General features: G+C 36.6%; 1 protein-coding gene across 8 annotated transcripts in view; it reads right to left on the bottom strand.

Annotated features, from left to right (window-relative positions):
• WDR35 (WD repeat domain 35) overlaps positions 1–14,309 on the bottom strand; it is a 54,741-nt gene that overhangs the window by 9,989 nt on the left and 30,443 nt on the right. For all 8 annotated transcript variants that reach the window (XM_023619470.2, XM_001503372.7, XM_023619471.2 and 5 more), the window contains 6 exons: positions 13,817–13,870; positions 11,814–11,923; positions 11,117–11,327; positions 6,390–6,470; positions 1,364–1,500; positions 846–1,049 (listed from right to left, as the gene is read on the bottom strand). In XM_023619470.2, the coding sequence (XP_023475238.2) occupies positions 846–1,049; positions 1,364–1,500; positions 6,390–6,470; positions 11,117–11,327; positions 11,814–11,923; positions 13,817–13,870 (797 nt within the window). The remainder of the gene's footprint in view (positions 1–845; positions 1,050–1,363; positions 1,501–6,389; positions 6,471–11,116; positions 11,328–11,813; positions 11,924–13,816; positions 13,871–14,309) is intronic.

Here is a 14,309-nt window from a genome sequence, read left to right as displayed (position 1 = left end):
CAGCATTCATTCATTCATTTGTTCATCCATTCATTCATCTAACAAATATTTATCAAGCACCTACTATGTGCTAGGTTCAATTCTAGGGTACCGAGAATACTCAGCAGTGAAAAGACAGACACGGTAACTCTCCAAACATTTTAGAAACTTAGCCTGAGCAGGGAAGAGGCGATGGGGAGAACCTGGAATAGGGAAAAGGAACAGTTTCCTGCCTTTTATTTTCCTGGACTTGCAATTCACTTAGTAAAATAATGATTTAAACAATAACTATTTCATCAATTTGTTAGACATGATCAGGTTTATTTCAAAACCAAACCTATAAACACAGGTTTGATTTTATTTTTCTTTTCGGGGTTTAAGTTGTACCAGGGATCTCCTGGAATTACAAATAATATTAATGAAAATGAGACATAATGTTTAGAGCTGAAATGAAGTTCATGCATTATTTTATGCAAATAAAAATGAAATGTAAAGAATAAAACTCAACCCCTAAATACCTTTGATTTTTTTCATGCTCCTTGAGAACTCAACATTAAATAACAGCCTAAACCAAAAAAGAGAACCCAAATAATGATCTGTGTAATAAATAAGAGCCCCCATTCTCTGTAGTCGTATGATTTTTTCCTACCAAATGAAAAAAAATCTCTCATGGCCAGCCATGGAGAAGAAAGCTGCCCCCAATTGACAAAACATAAATTAACGAGAATCATGTAGAATATCTAGGTTGTAATCCAAACTGAAATTATTTTCTAAAAGAAATGTATTTCGTCTATTTTACATTCCTCACTTGTAACCAAATCACAAGCTCTGGAGGTGCTCCAGATGACTGCACCCTCTTTTCTCACCTTCTGTCCATATCAAGATACATTCTCTCAGCCTCTTCGAATCTGCCAAAGTAAGCAGCCACTTCAGCCTGCTTCATGGACTCACTCTGTAGATTGCCCAGGCGCTTCACAAACTTAATGCCTTGGTAATCTTTGCAGCGCACAAATGCTTGCTCCGCAGTGTGCAAATCTAGCTTCTGAAGAGCTGCTTCAGCCAGTAGGCGCCTTTATTAAATACAGAAATGGAAAAGCCTATTGCAAATGGCTTGAACAAGGCTTGAATCAGAATTCAATTATTATACCCATTGTTTCTAGTGAAACATGGTGGGAAGTGATTATTTTCACACATTTAAGCATTTTTCATATAATAGTATGCTTACGTTGAGTACTTCCAAATCTAAAATGAATTTCTATATTTTAAAAAGAAGTGCATGACCAGAGGTCTAATCCCATCAGGAGGCCAGTACGAGAGCGGGAGCGACAGAGCCGAGATGTTACAAGCATACACCAGACGTTTTGAGAGGATTTTTTTTAAATACCAGAGTCGGGGATGTGGATTGTCCTCTATGAATTGAGATGCATCTTCAATTCCAACCTTCTCAATCAATGCTCGACTATCTCGCAGGGACCGAATCTCAAAGTTAATTATATAATCCTTATTTGGATGTTCTGGATTCTAAAAGTAAAGATGGAAAGAAAGAAATTCTAATAGTTGCCTTTAGAGTATGTGTTTATTTTTTTTACAGTGAAACAAGACAAAAACTACTGCATCATATCGTAAGCAAAAGTGGGAAGAAGAGAAATTTCCATGTGCGGGTCTCTTGAGTTACCAGCAAACACCCACAAGTGAAGTCCCTCCTGAGGCTCTCGGGCTGCCTATGGGAAAGGGGACAGTGGTGGCAGAGGTCCCTTACAGGAATGTGGCCTTGTTTCCCTCAGCTCAAATGGCCTGTTCCCCAGGCGCTACTCCCTTCCGGCCTCCACTGGAGCAGAAAACTCATGGGCAGGGCCTCTATCCACTCACTCCTTAATCTCCTCTTTCCCTGCCAGGGCCAATGAAACTGTTGCTCCATATGCTGTTGGGCAGCAGACAAACAGGTAAAAGAAAAGAAAAAGGGCTAGTTGTCATCACTGCTTCCCTTTTGTAATTTAGCAGGCTGGCAAAAAAAACCCCCAAAAATTGGAGGCCAGTCTTGCAGGAAAGAGCTAGCCAATGACCAAAGAAAGGAAAGAAGCAGTTATAATGAACTCACAGATATCCTACATATTGGAAAAATGAAGCATACAAGAAATCTAGAGCCCCAGTGTGTAAGAGGGAAATGGCTCCCAGAGAACAAAGTTCTCCAAAAGGGTGAACTGAGCTGCATGCATCTTCTCCTCACCTTGCAACTAAACCACTGTTTCTACAAACTGAAAAGTTCTTAGGCTACTCCCGGGTACAAAGGAGGCAGTAATATGGAAAGAGCGTGAGGTCTGGATTCAAACAGATCTAAACTCAAATCCTAATTCCATGGCTTGCTGCCTATGTGACAACTCTTTCTAGAACCTGCCCACCCAAGCAGCCAGGGACATCTTCCCAAAATGTAAACTCAATCATGTCACTTTCCTGCTTCACTCTGCACTAATTCTAGGATGCAGTCCAAACTCCACAGCCAGACATACAAGGCCCCTTGTAACCTGAGCCCCTCCCTCATTTCTGCCAGTGCTACCAATTACACACACCAGCTTCGAAGCCAGCCAGTCAAATCACGCCTTTGCCTACTGCTAACTGGGTGTCCCTGGCAATTTAGCTTATCTCTCCGGGCTTCAGATTCTCCATCTGAAAAAATGGAGGTAATAATCCAGCTTACTTCCTAGAGTTGTGAGGACTAAACATGATAACACATATCAAACATTTAGCACAAGGCGTAGCTGTGCGATTCAGTTATTCAGTCTCAGAAGCGACCCAATGCTCTCTCGCTTCCGACCTTGGAAGAAATACACCCAGAACCACAGCACCCCCAGCCCTTTTCTGGTTGCTGAATTTCTCGTCTATCTCCCCAACAACTCCACTTCAGGCCAGGAACTGTGTTTTATGGGTTCTCAATAAACATTTGCTGAGTCAATGAACACATGAACTTTGGATAAATCATTTCACCCACTAAGAGGCTTCTTATCTAAGTGAGGTCCGTGTACTATCTACCAGGCACAGTTGTAAGAACAAACGAACAATAATACGTAACGACAAATGACACATTGATGCCTCTCATGAAGGTGACTTAGTAAATGTTAATTCCCTTCCTTTTCCTTTTGCATTCCTTCTTCTCTAGTCCTCCAGGAAATGTCTCAAGTTCTTTCTTTTTTTCCCCTTTTTATTGAAATATAGTTGGCATATAACATTGTATTAGTTTTAGCGTACGACACTCGTTATTTCCTAAAACTGTATGCTGAAGGGAATCTACAGTTCAGCTAAATACTTCCTGGGTCAATAAGGTCCCAGAGGGAAGCAAGGTACAACAATATTCTTTTCTTAACAGTTTTGCACGTAGTAAGTCAGATAACAAAACTGTCAAGGAGAACTTGGTTTCCCTTACAGTTTAACAACCCCTGCCAGTAAATTGGGCTACAGTACTGTAGATACTCTTTATCCCAGTATTACATATCCATAAGACGTGCCCGGGGTACCAAGAATATCAAAGTACACCTAACCAATTTAAATATATATATTTTAAAACACTTTATAAAAGTCAATACAATCATCAAAGCAACAACACCACAGGCATTCTCAAGCATTCCAAAACTTAAGGCAATCAGCATCTATGAGCCTTTTTCGAAAGAAACTATGATGATGAAATCCAGCCAACTAAAAGATTAATCAAAATTAAGACCTCATATACAGAGAAAAGTGGAAAGACTGGCAACAGTTTTCATTTAAACATAAGATATTCAACTAGAAACTGGGGTTACAAAACAAAATATAAATATTCTAAATCTTGACAATGTAGAAATAATAATATGGCCAAAAGAAGGAGAGAAAGAGGGAGAAAATGTAAGAATGTCACCTTTTAGAGTGGAGAATCAATACTGTTAAAAATTAAAATGTAGTTTTAAAGTGATAACCTCTTAGTTTTTCATAAGTTTTTTCTTAACCCAGAAAAATGATATTGTTTGCAGTGAAAAAAAAAAAGCTATCTAAAGTCCTATAATTCCTTTAAATTCACTTTCAGGTTATTAAATTAAAATTAAATTTAATACTAAAAACATAGGTTGTACGGGCCAGCCTGGTGGCACAGTACTTAAGTTCACGTCATCTGCTTCTGTAGCCCAGGGTTCGCAGGTTCAGGTCCTGGGCACGGACCTACACACCACTCATTGGGCTGTGCTGTGGTGGTATCCCATATACAAAGTAGAGGAAGATTGGCACTGATGTTGGCCCAGGGACAATCTTCCTCAGGCAAGGCGAGGAAGACTGACAACAGATGTTAGCTCAGGGTCAATCTTCCTCACCGAAAAAAAAAGGAGGAGGAAAAACAAAGCAGACTGTCCAATGATGCCATTTTTATAAAATTACTTCTGTTCACTTATCTAATCTATCAAATCTATCTTTCCACATACAGCTTACAGCTGTATGAAACGATGTTCTCATGTTTATCCAATGTTAATGATTAAAATATCTGAGTTGTGGGATTTGGGGTGGTATGGGTTTTTTTACTTTATTTTCAGCACTTTTCTGTACTGCTTGAATTCTATATAATAACAATGTATCACTTTTTTAAAAGCAATAAAGTCACTATTCATTTTTTAAAAATCAACTTGACAAACACCTTCTGAGAACCAGTTACGTGTATCAGACCCTTGTAGATGCTGGGGCTTCAAGACACTCACTCTCTATCAATCAATAATACATAAAAATAGACAAGGTATTTCAGCTACTTTATTTTGACTCTACCCACCTATGGCTTTGTTTTTTTAAAAAGATATTGACAAAAGCACATCTTCTAAAGGTATTCCCAAACCATAAATCTTTTAGGAAAGAGGAGGGCAAAAGGATTTATCTTGATTCATACGAGAGGAAAAGGGGAAGAGACGTATTCTCTGATGTTACTATATTCAAATCAAAAAGGACAATAACTGCCGATGAAACAAGTTTAATTCTTTTACAAGTTTAATTCTTATACCTTAAACAAGGACAAGATCTTCTCCTTTACTCTTTGCAGAAGTGCTAGCCACACAGAGAGGAGCCAAGTGGTCAAATTTGGGGATTATATAACCCTAGATTGCAGTAAAGCCTCAGACTTCACTGGGGATGGTCGACTGCTGACAGCTGTTAAGCCTGCCCCTCCCCTCTGCCTCACCTCTGGGCAAGCTGACAAGAAAGCCCAGGTGCTGCATCCTTTGGCATCAGCAGGAGTTTCAAACTACACCAGCCCCTACCTGTGGAAACCCTCACCCCAGCCCACCCTCTAACTACCAAAAAAACCCAAAGCAGCCTCCTTTCCCTTATCTCTCAAACCATTTCTGGATCAGCTTGAGATGCCTGCCCTTTCTCCCCCAAAAGCCTCATTGTGTAAGAAACAAACTTTTGTACACCCTTTCGATGTGTCTGTAGGGTCATCACTCTTGACATCCAAACCAAATTTTGGGTGTGGGCCCATCCTGCTACTGCAGGGTGGTCATGACATAGGAAAGAACTGGTTCATAATAAAAAGGCTGCAATTTACATATCAGACCGTGCTACAAACTGCAACTAATGTCTAGAAATTTAAAATCCCAATTCCTCCCCTAAAAAACATAGTACATGGAAAAGCAAATGTTTTAGATAAAATGAAAGTAAAATTGCTCTCAATGTATTCTTAGAGAAAAAAATTCCCAAAGAATGATCAATGAAGGCCAATGTAGGGGTTCAAAAAGATATCTGAAATCAGAAATGGATTATTTTTTTTCTTTCTTTCTTTTTTTTTCCTGAGGAAGACTAGCCCTGAGCTAACATCTGTGCCAGTCTTCCTCTACTTTCTATGGGGATCCACACCCAGGATCCAAACCCGTGAACCCAGGCCACCAAAGTGAAATGCTTCCAACTTAACCACTATGCCACAGGGCCGGCCCCAGAAATGTATTACTTTATAAAATCTAAAACAAAAACAATGAAAGGAAAGTGGACCTCGAAACAAAAAGTTACTCAAATATCCTAGAAACAGAAAAAGACTAAATTATCAACTATTTCTTCACTATGTCTTTGTTATTAATCTAAAAACAATGACAACAACAACCAGCTACCGTACTTCGAGCTCTTGGCCGTAGCCCTGTGCTAAGTGCCTTTCACACATTATCTTATAAAATAACAACCCTATCTGACAGGTACTATTATTACCCACGTTTTATAGAGGTAAAAACTGAGGCTCGTAAACAGGAAAGGAAAATGAAGGTCACAAAGGTGAAGGAACCTGTCTAAAGGCTGCACAAGTAAGTGACAGAGCAGGGCTGGACCCAGGTTCACCTGACTCCTGGCTGGGACGCTATCCTGTCGGTGCAAAACTGAATCCCCGTCAAGCCAGAAGAGAAATAGAATTGTTTTTTAAGAATTACCTTTAATATCTCATCCAAAAGAACAGATTTAATTTCTAAATCCTCAAAGTTACAAATATATCCAGACGTCTGAATGGGTTCCTTTAAGGACAAAAACAAATATTATATTTAATTGTACAAAATTTTCCTTCCTTTAATATATCATGATTTTAAATTTTATTATAAAAATTTTCAAACCAACCAAATAATATAGAGAATGTCATTAACACTCATATATCCATCATCTAAATAATTATTAACATTTTGCTATATATCCTTCAGTCAACTTTTTTGGCTGAAGTATTTTAAAGTAAATAAAGTGAATTTATGGACATCATGATATTTCGCCCCTAAATATCTCAGTACATATCTCTAAAAGATAAGGAGTTCTCTTTCATGGCCACATTACTATTACCATACTTTACCTAATCAAAAATAATTCCCTAATAGCATCTAATATCAGTCCAAATTTTCCCAATTAATCCCAAAATGTCTTATACAGCTGGATAATTCTTATTCATGTCATTCGACATTAAATTTAATTCTTAATAAAAGTGGCAAACACTGTATTTGTATCTAAGTACATATGTCAAAGAAGTCCTGTACCACACCGAGAACTCCGTCCTCTGTAACATTAGCCAAAGGGTGTGCCTGACAGATTTCCTACATAAGAAGATTTAACTTGCCAATATGTACATACATGAGTCTGTTATATGTCTGTCTCTTATCCTAGTGTTATACAGGCTTGTAGAAATAAAGTATAGTAGATGCATATTATAATGTAAAGTAGCTACCCTAAATCCTTAGTAGAAAAGACAGGTATACATATTATATAAACAAAAAGAAAGAAACTCCCAGTAAACTTATTACCTCCAAGAATACTGTAAAAAGAATAGGATAGTGTTGTGGTAATGGAACTAATACTAGGATGCAATTTTTAAAAATGTCTGTATATGTGTATCATAATGAAATAGACATCACCAAAATCCAAATGAAATAACATATCAAATTGGAAGATACCAAAAAGATGAAAATAGTAGGTAAAAATTGAATCATATTTAGAGTTTATTATGTCTAAGTTTAAGAAGGAGGCTCATGTATGCACATTATATGTGTTTATTTGCATTTAAAAATATACACTTTCTTTTAAAAAGTAGAAATTGTTGATTAAAATAGTGAAATTATATGAGGAAATGTTATAAAATCCCTTTTTTCCTCAACAAAAAAAGGTTATATTACATAAAGATAAATAATATGTTTTTATGAGCAACGAACACACAGAAAGAATCAGAACAAAATTTAATTCAAAAAGAAAGCATAGATAATAAAATATTTCTTATAAATTACAGGGGCCTTTCATATACTTTGATTACTTTGATACTACACATGAACAAAGTATACCTGTATAAAAATGTTTATCAGAAAATTTTTTTTTTTTTGGCTAGATAACGCAACAAAGCAAGATAGTCAAAAAATAAAAATCATAAAAGATGATCTGTAGATAAAACATAATACCAAAAACAAAGAGAAAAGAAGAAAAAGAAAGGTGGAGAGAGAGACCAAAACTGAGAGTTTCCAAAATAATCTATGATTATTGGCATATAAATAAATATACAAATATTTATGTAATTCAGATTTTCAAAATTCAACTCTTCTTCAATGATCTCAACTAAATTTCTTTATTTTCCAAAATTCACTAGATATCAATCCACATTTCAATTGAATCTGAAGTTTTAGACTAGTGGTCTACAAGCAGGGTGCACTCACCTAAGCAGTATGCAAGATATGTACTGTTATTAAAAAAGTTCTTAAATCTTTACTAATCATACTACCCTACGAAACACTGGTCCTCTAGTACACAAGTCAGAAGGTCTCAGTACCCACACAACATATCAGGTATCCTGAAGTGCCCCTAACTTAGCCAATCAATCTTAGCATATTGTGACATACTGAAGTTGGTACTACAAAATTAAGTGGATTTAGAGATTATCTTATCTAATTTTACCTAACCTTCACAAATTGGATGAGAGGTTTAAAAAGCGTCCTGCAAAGAATCTGCAAATTAAAGGAAATATTGGTAACGCAAGCCCAAGCAAATAAGAAAAGGCAGAATCATCACCTCTCCTGCCCCTAGCACAAATTATTGGGTCAGCCACAGAACAAAGTGAAAACAGTGCCATTCTAACCAGTGTGACAAAAAGCCAGTTAAAAAATTAAAATTTCAAGTAGACTATTTGAACCATGGGACTTGTATTCACTGTTAACAATTCCTCTCTCTAAAGTGCGCGCTCTGCTTGAGACACCAGATAATGGCAGCATGAACCATAACAATGAGCATGACATTTTAAAAGAAAATTTATTTATTCCTGTTAAAATTCATCTTTTTCTCATTTCTTTAAAATTTCTATTTTAGGGACATAATTCATAATGGACTTAGATTAATATGATAGGTCATGTATATAATATCTAAATAAGTAAGTATGCATGTATGAAGGTATATATTCAAAAGTTTGGAAATCCTCTGTTTGGAAAAGAAGCAAATATACAAAAATGAGAGGCTGATTGATGAAAATATTAGCTATGAAAGGAATATGAAATAGTAGTACCAATGAGAGGGAAGATGCAAGAAAAGGAATAGAAGAGCTAAATCAGTACCTTGAGAGGGTCACTAGAGATGAAAATGATCAAGCAAGGGATATCAACATTAAACAATCATTTCCAAATTCTCACAGAAAACGTGCTTTATCAGTGAATTAGAACTTTGCACACAAATGGCACCCTTTTCTCACATATGATCTGCAGAAAAGTTTACAACTTAAAGGTATGAATTTAGAATTCACAATAACACTCAAGTGGATAAAAATACATTCAGTATTAACTGTCAAACAACAGCTTATCTCCTGAATAATAATACAGAACACTATGTCTTGAAGGAGCTCCAGTAAGTTCTGTTTTGCAGAGGATGTCCTTAGAGGATCAGTCAATAAGCAGTTAGAGGAATGGATAGCAGAGTAACTAACCAAGCAGGGACCACAGCCAGCAGTGACCTCATGAATAAAAAGGTCAGCACAGCGGGGTTTATAAAGAAACCCAATCAGTGGTAAGGCTGTAAGAAATTCATCTAGCTCTAAATCTAATAGAAATTGAAGTACTTGCCAAGCCAGAAAACAAACTCAAATAAAAAAAAGAAGGCTGTTCTGTTAAAACTACTTAAGGAACCCTTCCCACAGGAAAGATTTCCCTTGGTACTAGACGGGCCATGTGTACAACCCACATGTGAGCAGGAGGCATAACAAGCACCCTCACTTCTCCAACCACATGATTTCTGACTTTGTGCACGTGCAGCCAAAGGATGGAAAAAGGACCCTAACATTCCAAAGGTATTCTACTGCCGTCCTCAAGGTTACCCTGCGGTTACCCGTCAAATTTCCACCCTGGTTTTGTGGCAAGGGTCGAACTTCCCTTGGACCCTTGAGAGAAGCCTGTGCGTACAGGTCATACGCAGCAGCCCTCAATGAATGCCTTTCCTTTGAACATTACTCGGGGTCTAAGAATTACAAAGACCCTTAAGACGCCTAAAGGCTTTAACAAAGCCTTTGAGAGCAGTTTACATCAGGTCATTGACCAACCCAAAGATGTTGAGTAGGGCTCAAATGGGGAAATGTGAAAATAATTTAGCATATTAAAGGGGCAAATAGTTTACCACTAAATAAATTACTACAGAAAATCTTTGGCATCTCAAGGGCCCAAGCATGCAATTTCTTCCCAAGAAGGAAACTATAGGTTCAAACAAAAATCAATTAATGACATAAAGCATTTATCAACTTCTCTCTTATTATATACACTAGTGGAGTATAGCAGGAGTTCAGAAAATTCCAAAGTCAAAATCCATTAATAATTCAAAAATGGTTTAAAAGATTTATCTTCTTAATAAGGTTTTGATTAGGCTACCACTCAAATTATTTTGAATTTCCTAAACACAGCAATTAACAGTTGATCCAGAGCAGACTAAGTGACAGGAAAATTTAGGTTCTTAAAATTAGCTGATGTGAGCCACAAGTAGAAAATCAAAATATAACTTTAAAATTCATGAGAAAGGGACTTCCTGATACTCCAGAGAAAGTAGATTAATCACAGTCCAGACCTGCACACTCATAAGAATATCGAAGTGAGCGCCTCTCCCGTAATCAGGACACTATTCGGGTTTCTGCCTAAATCTGTGCTCCCCAAATTGCAATTCTTTGATCCCAAATAAACGCGTTGCTCTTAAACTCGTCCCTGTTTTTGTAGGTTGACAAGTGCATGTAAATATAAGACAAGGTAGGCACAGAATCAGGTGAACAGACAGGCAGAAGAGAAGGAAAGGACAAGGCAATTTCAAAACCACATTTTTTTGGTTACATTGTTTTACACAATTCTGGTAAATAAGACCACTCATTTTCATTTCTTTTTAACTTTGACAATGGGAAAAAATAAAAGGCCATACAGTTAGTGACCACGGTTCCATTTTTTAAAAAGAACAGATAAACACTTAGGAATTGCCTTTCAGAGAAAGCAGAGAATATTTAAAGGATGAGTATTTTTCCCACTTAAAACTAAATATTTTTAACTTCCACAGAAATGTTTCTGTTTATTTTCAGAAATTCATGCAGCCAACATCAACAAACCTCTTGAAGAAACAAAGGCGAAATACCCAGGTTTTGATATTTGGCTCATTAGTTATGTACTGTTAATGATCTTGGTTTTACCTCAGGATCCAAGTTTCTGAAAACATACATTCTTGTCTTCTCCATCATTGCAAACAAATCAGGATTATCTTTGGCCCACTTCATATCCCAAACATCTTTTCGCTCCAATTTTAACAACTCGCCAATGACTTGCTGTCCTGTGCTGTCTGTTACTCGGGCATCCAAGTCAAAAAAAGTGAGGACCCCCGAGATGTCTATGATAGCAAGACGACTACCAAGAATGACATTGGAGAGGGGAGAAATTGTAAAATTACTACCAGTGATCATGAATATAAGTACCTATAACCATTTTCTTCAAAATCAGTTCATCAGAACCAGGGAATAAGGTAGAAATGGCTTTAAATAAATAAATGGCTTTAAAAACTTTTCATAAACTTGATGGATAACACGGACTACTCTTCATTTTGCGACCTCGTGAGGAAAAAGTATCCAAAAGAATTAAAGCAACTGGTATGCAAATAACTTAAAACATTATACTAGAATTACTCTATTTGGCCCAATTAGAGAAAGACATTTACACTAAATTCAGTATGGTAAATACAAATATTTAAATACAAATATAGTACAGTAAAACCACACTGAACTGTAAGACAAACGTAGAACAAACACACGTTTTTGTATTTATTACACAAATCCAAAAACCCCAATTGATAACTTCAAAATCTAACATCTACATAAGGAGAGTTTCTAGACTTACCTAGAGTTGCAATTCAAGGATAACTGGTAGGCTCGACAGTTAAGGGAATATTTTTGAATCAAACCAACATTAGGAAGACTATATCTCTGAATGGCGCCAGATTCACGACCCTATGGAAATTACTTCTGATTACTAAAACATATTTACCATAATAATACTAAATTATAACTACAGGTCTCTCTATATGTTCATACATTTGTTTCAAAACCAAAGTGATGGTGTCATGGCAAATTCCCAATTCTGATATTGAATCATGTTACTGAGTACATATTTATCTCCTAATTTAACTAAAGCCTTTTTAAAGCAGCTGGAGGTGATCTAATTTTTTTCATGTAACATTCAAGAGAGAAGTCAGAAACCTAGCTCTTTAATAATACACAAATTCTTACATCACAAGGAAGAAATATCTAGGGTTATTTACGCCTGTTGTCTAGGTTAATACTCAGAATACATTAAAAGCTAAAATATAATATGAAGCACTTATTGAATTAAATTTCATATATATGAAAAACCAATATAAGATCACCACACAAAACAGTTGTTACTGAAAGTCTATGTCTATGTTTTTATCCTATAGCCGTCTATCTGATACCAGTTGTGGCAAAGGGAGATGACCAGAAAGCAGTGACACAATAAATATTAATGTGTTTAAAAATAAAACAGAATCTAAGTTTCTATGCAACGCTGCGCCAGCCTCAAGGCTGACAGATCAACAGTTAGTACAACAGATAGGAGAGAGCTGTGGTGCAAAGTCTTCTGTGCCTTAGGCCACAGACACGGGCAACGTGAGGAAGTGGAAGGCTTCACTCAGCCACGCTTCCCCTCTCTAACCTTCAATCAGAGCAGCCCTGCTTTTGCAGCATGAGTCTCAAGATGGGCCTACCAGAAAGGATGGGGGGGGGGAGATATTTTTTAATGTATAAAAGGGAGGTATGGGCTTTAAAAGATTTAATATTCGGGTGTGAAATACGATTTTGTTTTCAAAAAAAGGGGGTCTTGTGGCTTAAAAAAATTGAAAAGTAATGGTTCTAAAAACTGTTTACATTTCAACAGTGGAAAGCAGTTTTAAATGCAGAAGATATCTTCTCCATTAAAACTTTTGGCTGATACTAAAACAATTTGAGTGTATTTCTTATAGGTAGACTCTGTCATCTAGAAATTATCTCAATTTTTGTGATTGATCTGAGTTTCATGTGTTTTTTTCCTGCAAATAACAGAAACACAACTAACACAACAAAAAATCCTAGCAAAGACTCTAAAAAGAAAACAAGAACCTCCATAGACCTAAGAAAAACTGCTTAAAACATATACCAAATTCACTCAGTGAGGAGAAATGAATACTATGTTCTTAAGGTTTCTTTCCCCCATAAAATTAACTAATGGCTAAAGAATGTAACTAGGACTGGAAATATATGCTATTAAGGCTCTGTTTACATAATTCAAATCCAACAACTCCACTAGCATTACTATATTAAAGTAAACATTTATCTCTAATATTAATATTTTCAAATGTCAGAGCTCAAGAAAAGACACTATAACATTGATTTCATTTTAAAAGATCAGCAAAAATTTGCCAAGGGCTTCTTTATTTTACTGGCCAGCAAACACACCACCTCTTCATTCTAAGTCTTACGAAAGCAGCTGAGCCAAAGCACTTTCTCCAATACAAAATAGCAGGCCAATACGAAAACAGAGGGGGAAACTTTCTAAGATCTACTCCCACCATCCGATCTGCTCCACATCTGCCAACCCTTGAAAGGGCTCATTCAATCCCGTGTCAAACTCCTCAGTTGGTCCCCAATCTACTGCTTTCATAAACAGCTGTTTTCGCAAATGCTTAACAATTTGTGAGGCAATCTTTAAACTTTCTTATTTTTTATGTTGGGCTTAGGAAAACCTGAGGTGCCCACAGATGATATTAAAATCCAAAACATATTGCTTTACTCTATTTTTATAATTTATACAATTATTATTCATAAATAAGCTTTTCCTTTACAACTTACCACAATCAATGTCTTATCAGATGCAGTTATGGCACAAATTGGATCCCTTGTGCCCTAAAATAAATCAGTTGTTATTCTTTAACAAATACTTATTGAATGACTAATCTGGTATAAGGTAGTCTGCAATTCACTAAGAACACTTCAATATCGTTATTAGCATAACAAACATTTCCTTACTGAGCATCTACTATATGCCAGACACTGAGCTAAGCGCCAGAGATACTTGGATGAAATTACTTTCAAGGATTACTCAGAAGTCTACTGGGGTTAGACAGCAAACTGAACCCCTAAATACAGTACAGTAGGATAACAGTAGAGGTACACACAGGAGTTACGAGAGCACAGAGGAAGGAGCATCTAACTTATACCAAAATGGGCAAGGAGGCATAAACCCGAGCTTAGTCATAAAAGATGAACAGATGGCAGAAGATGGACAGATGGCAGCACATGCCAAAAGGAGGAAAGGGAGATGGCACTGCAACAATCCAGATGG

The sequence above is a fragment of the Equus caballus genome, chromosome 15, assembly GCF_041296265.1.
Source record: "Equus caballus isolate H_3958 breed thoroughbred chromosome 15, TB-T2T, whole genome shotgun sequence".
Classification (NCBI taxonomy): Eukaryota; Metazoa; Chordata; class Mammalia; order Perissodactyla; family Equidae; genus Equus; species Equus caballus.
This window is presented reverse-complemented; position numbering and strand designations above follow the sequence as displayed.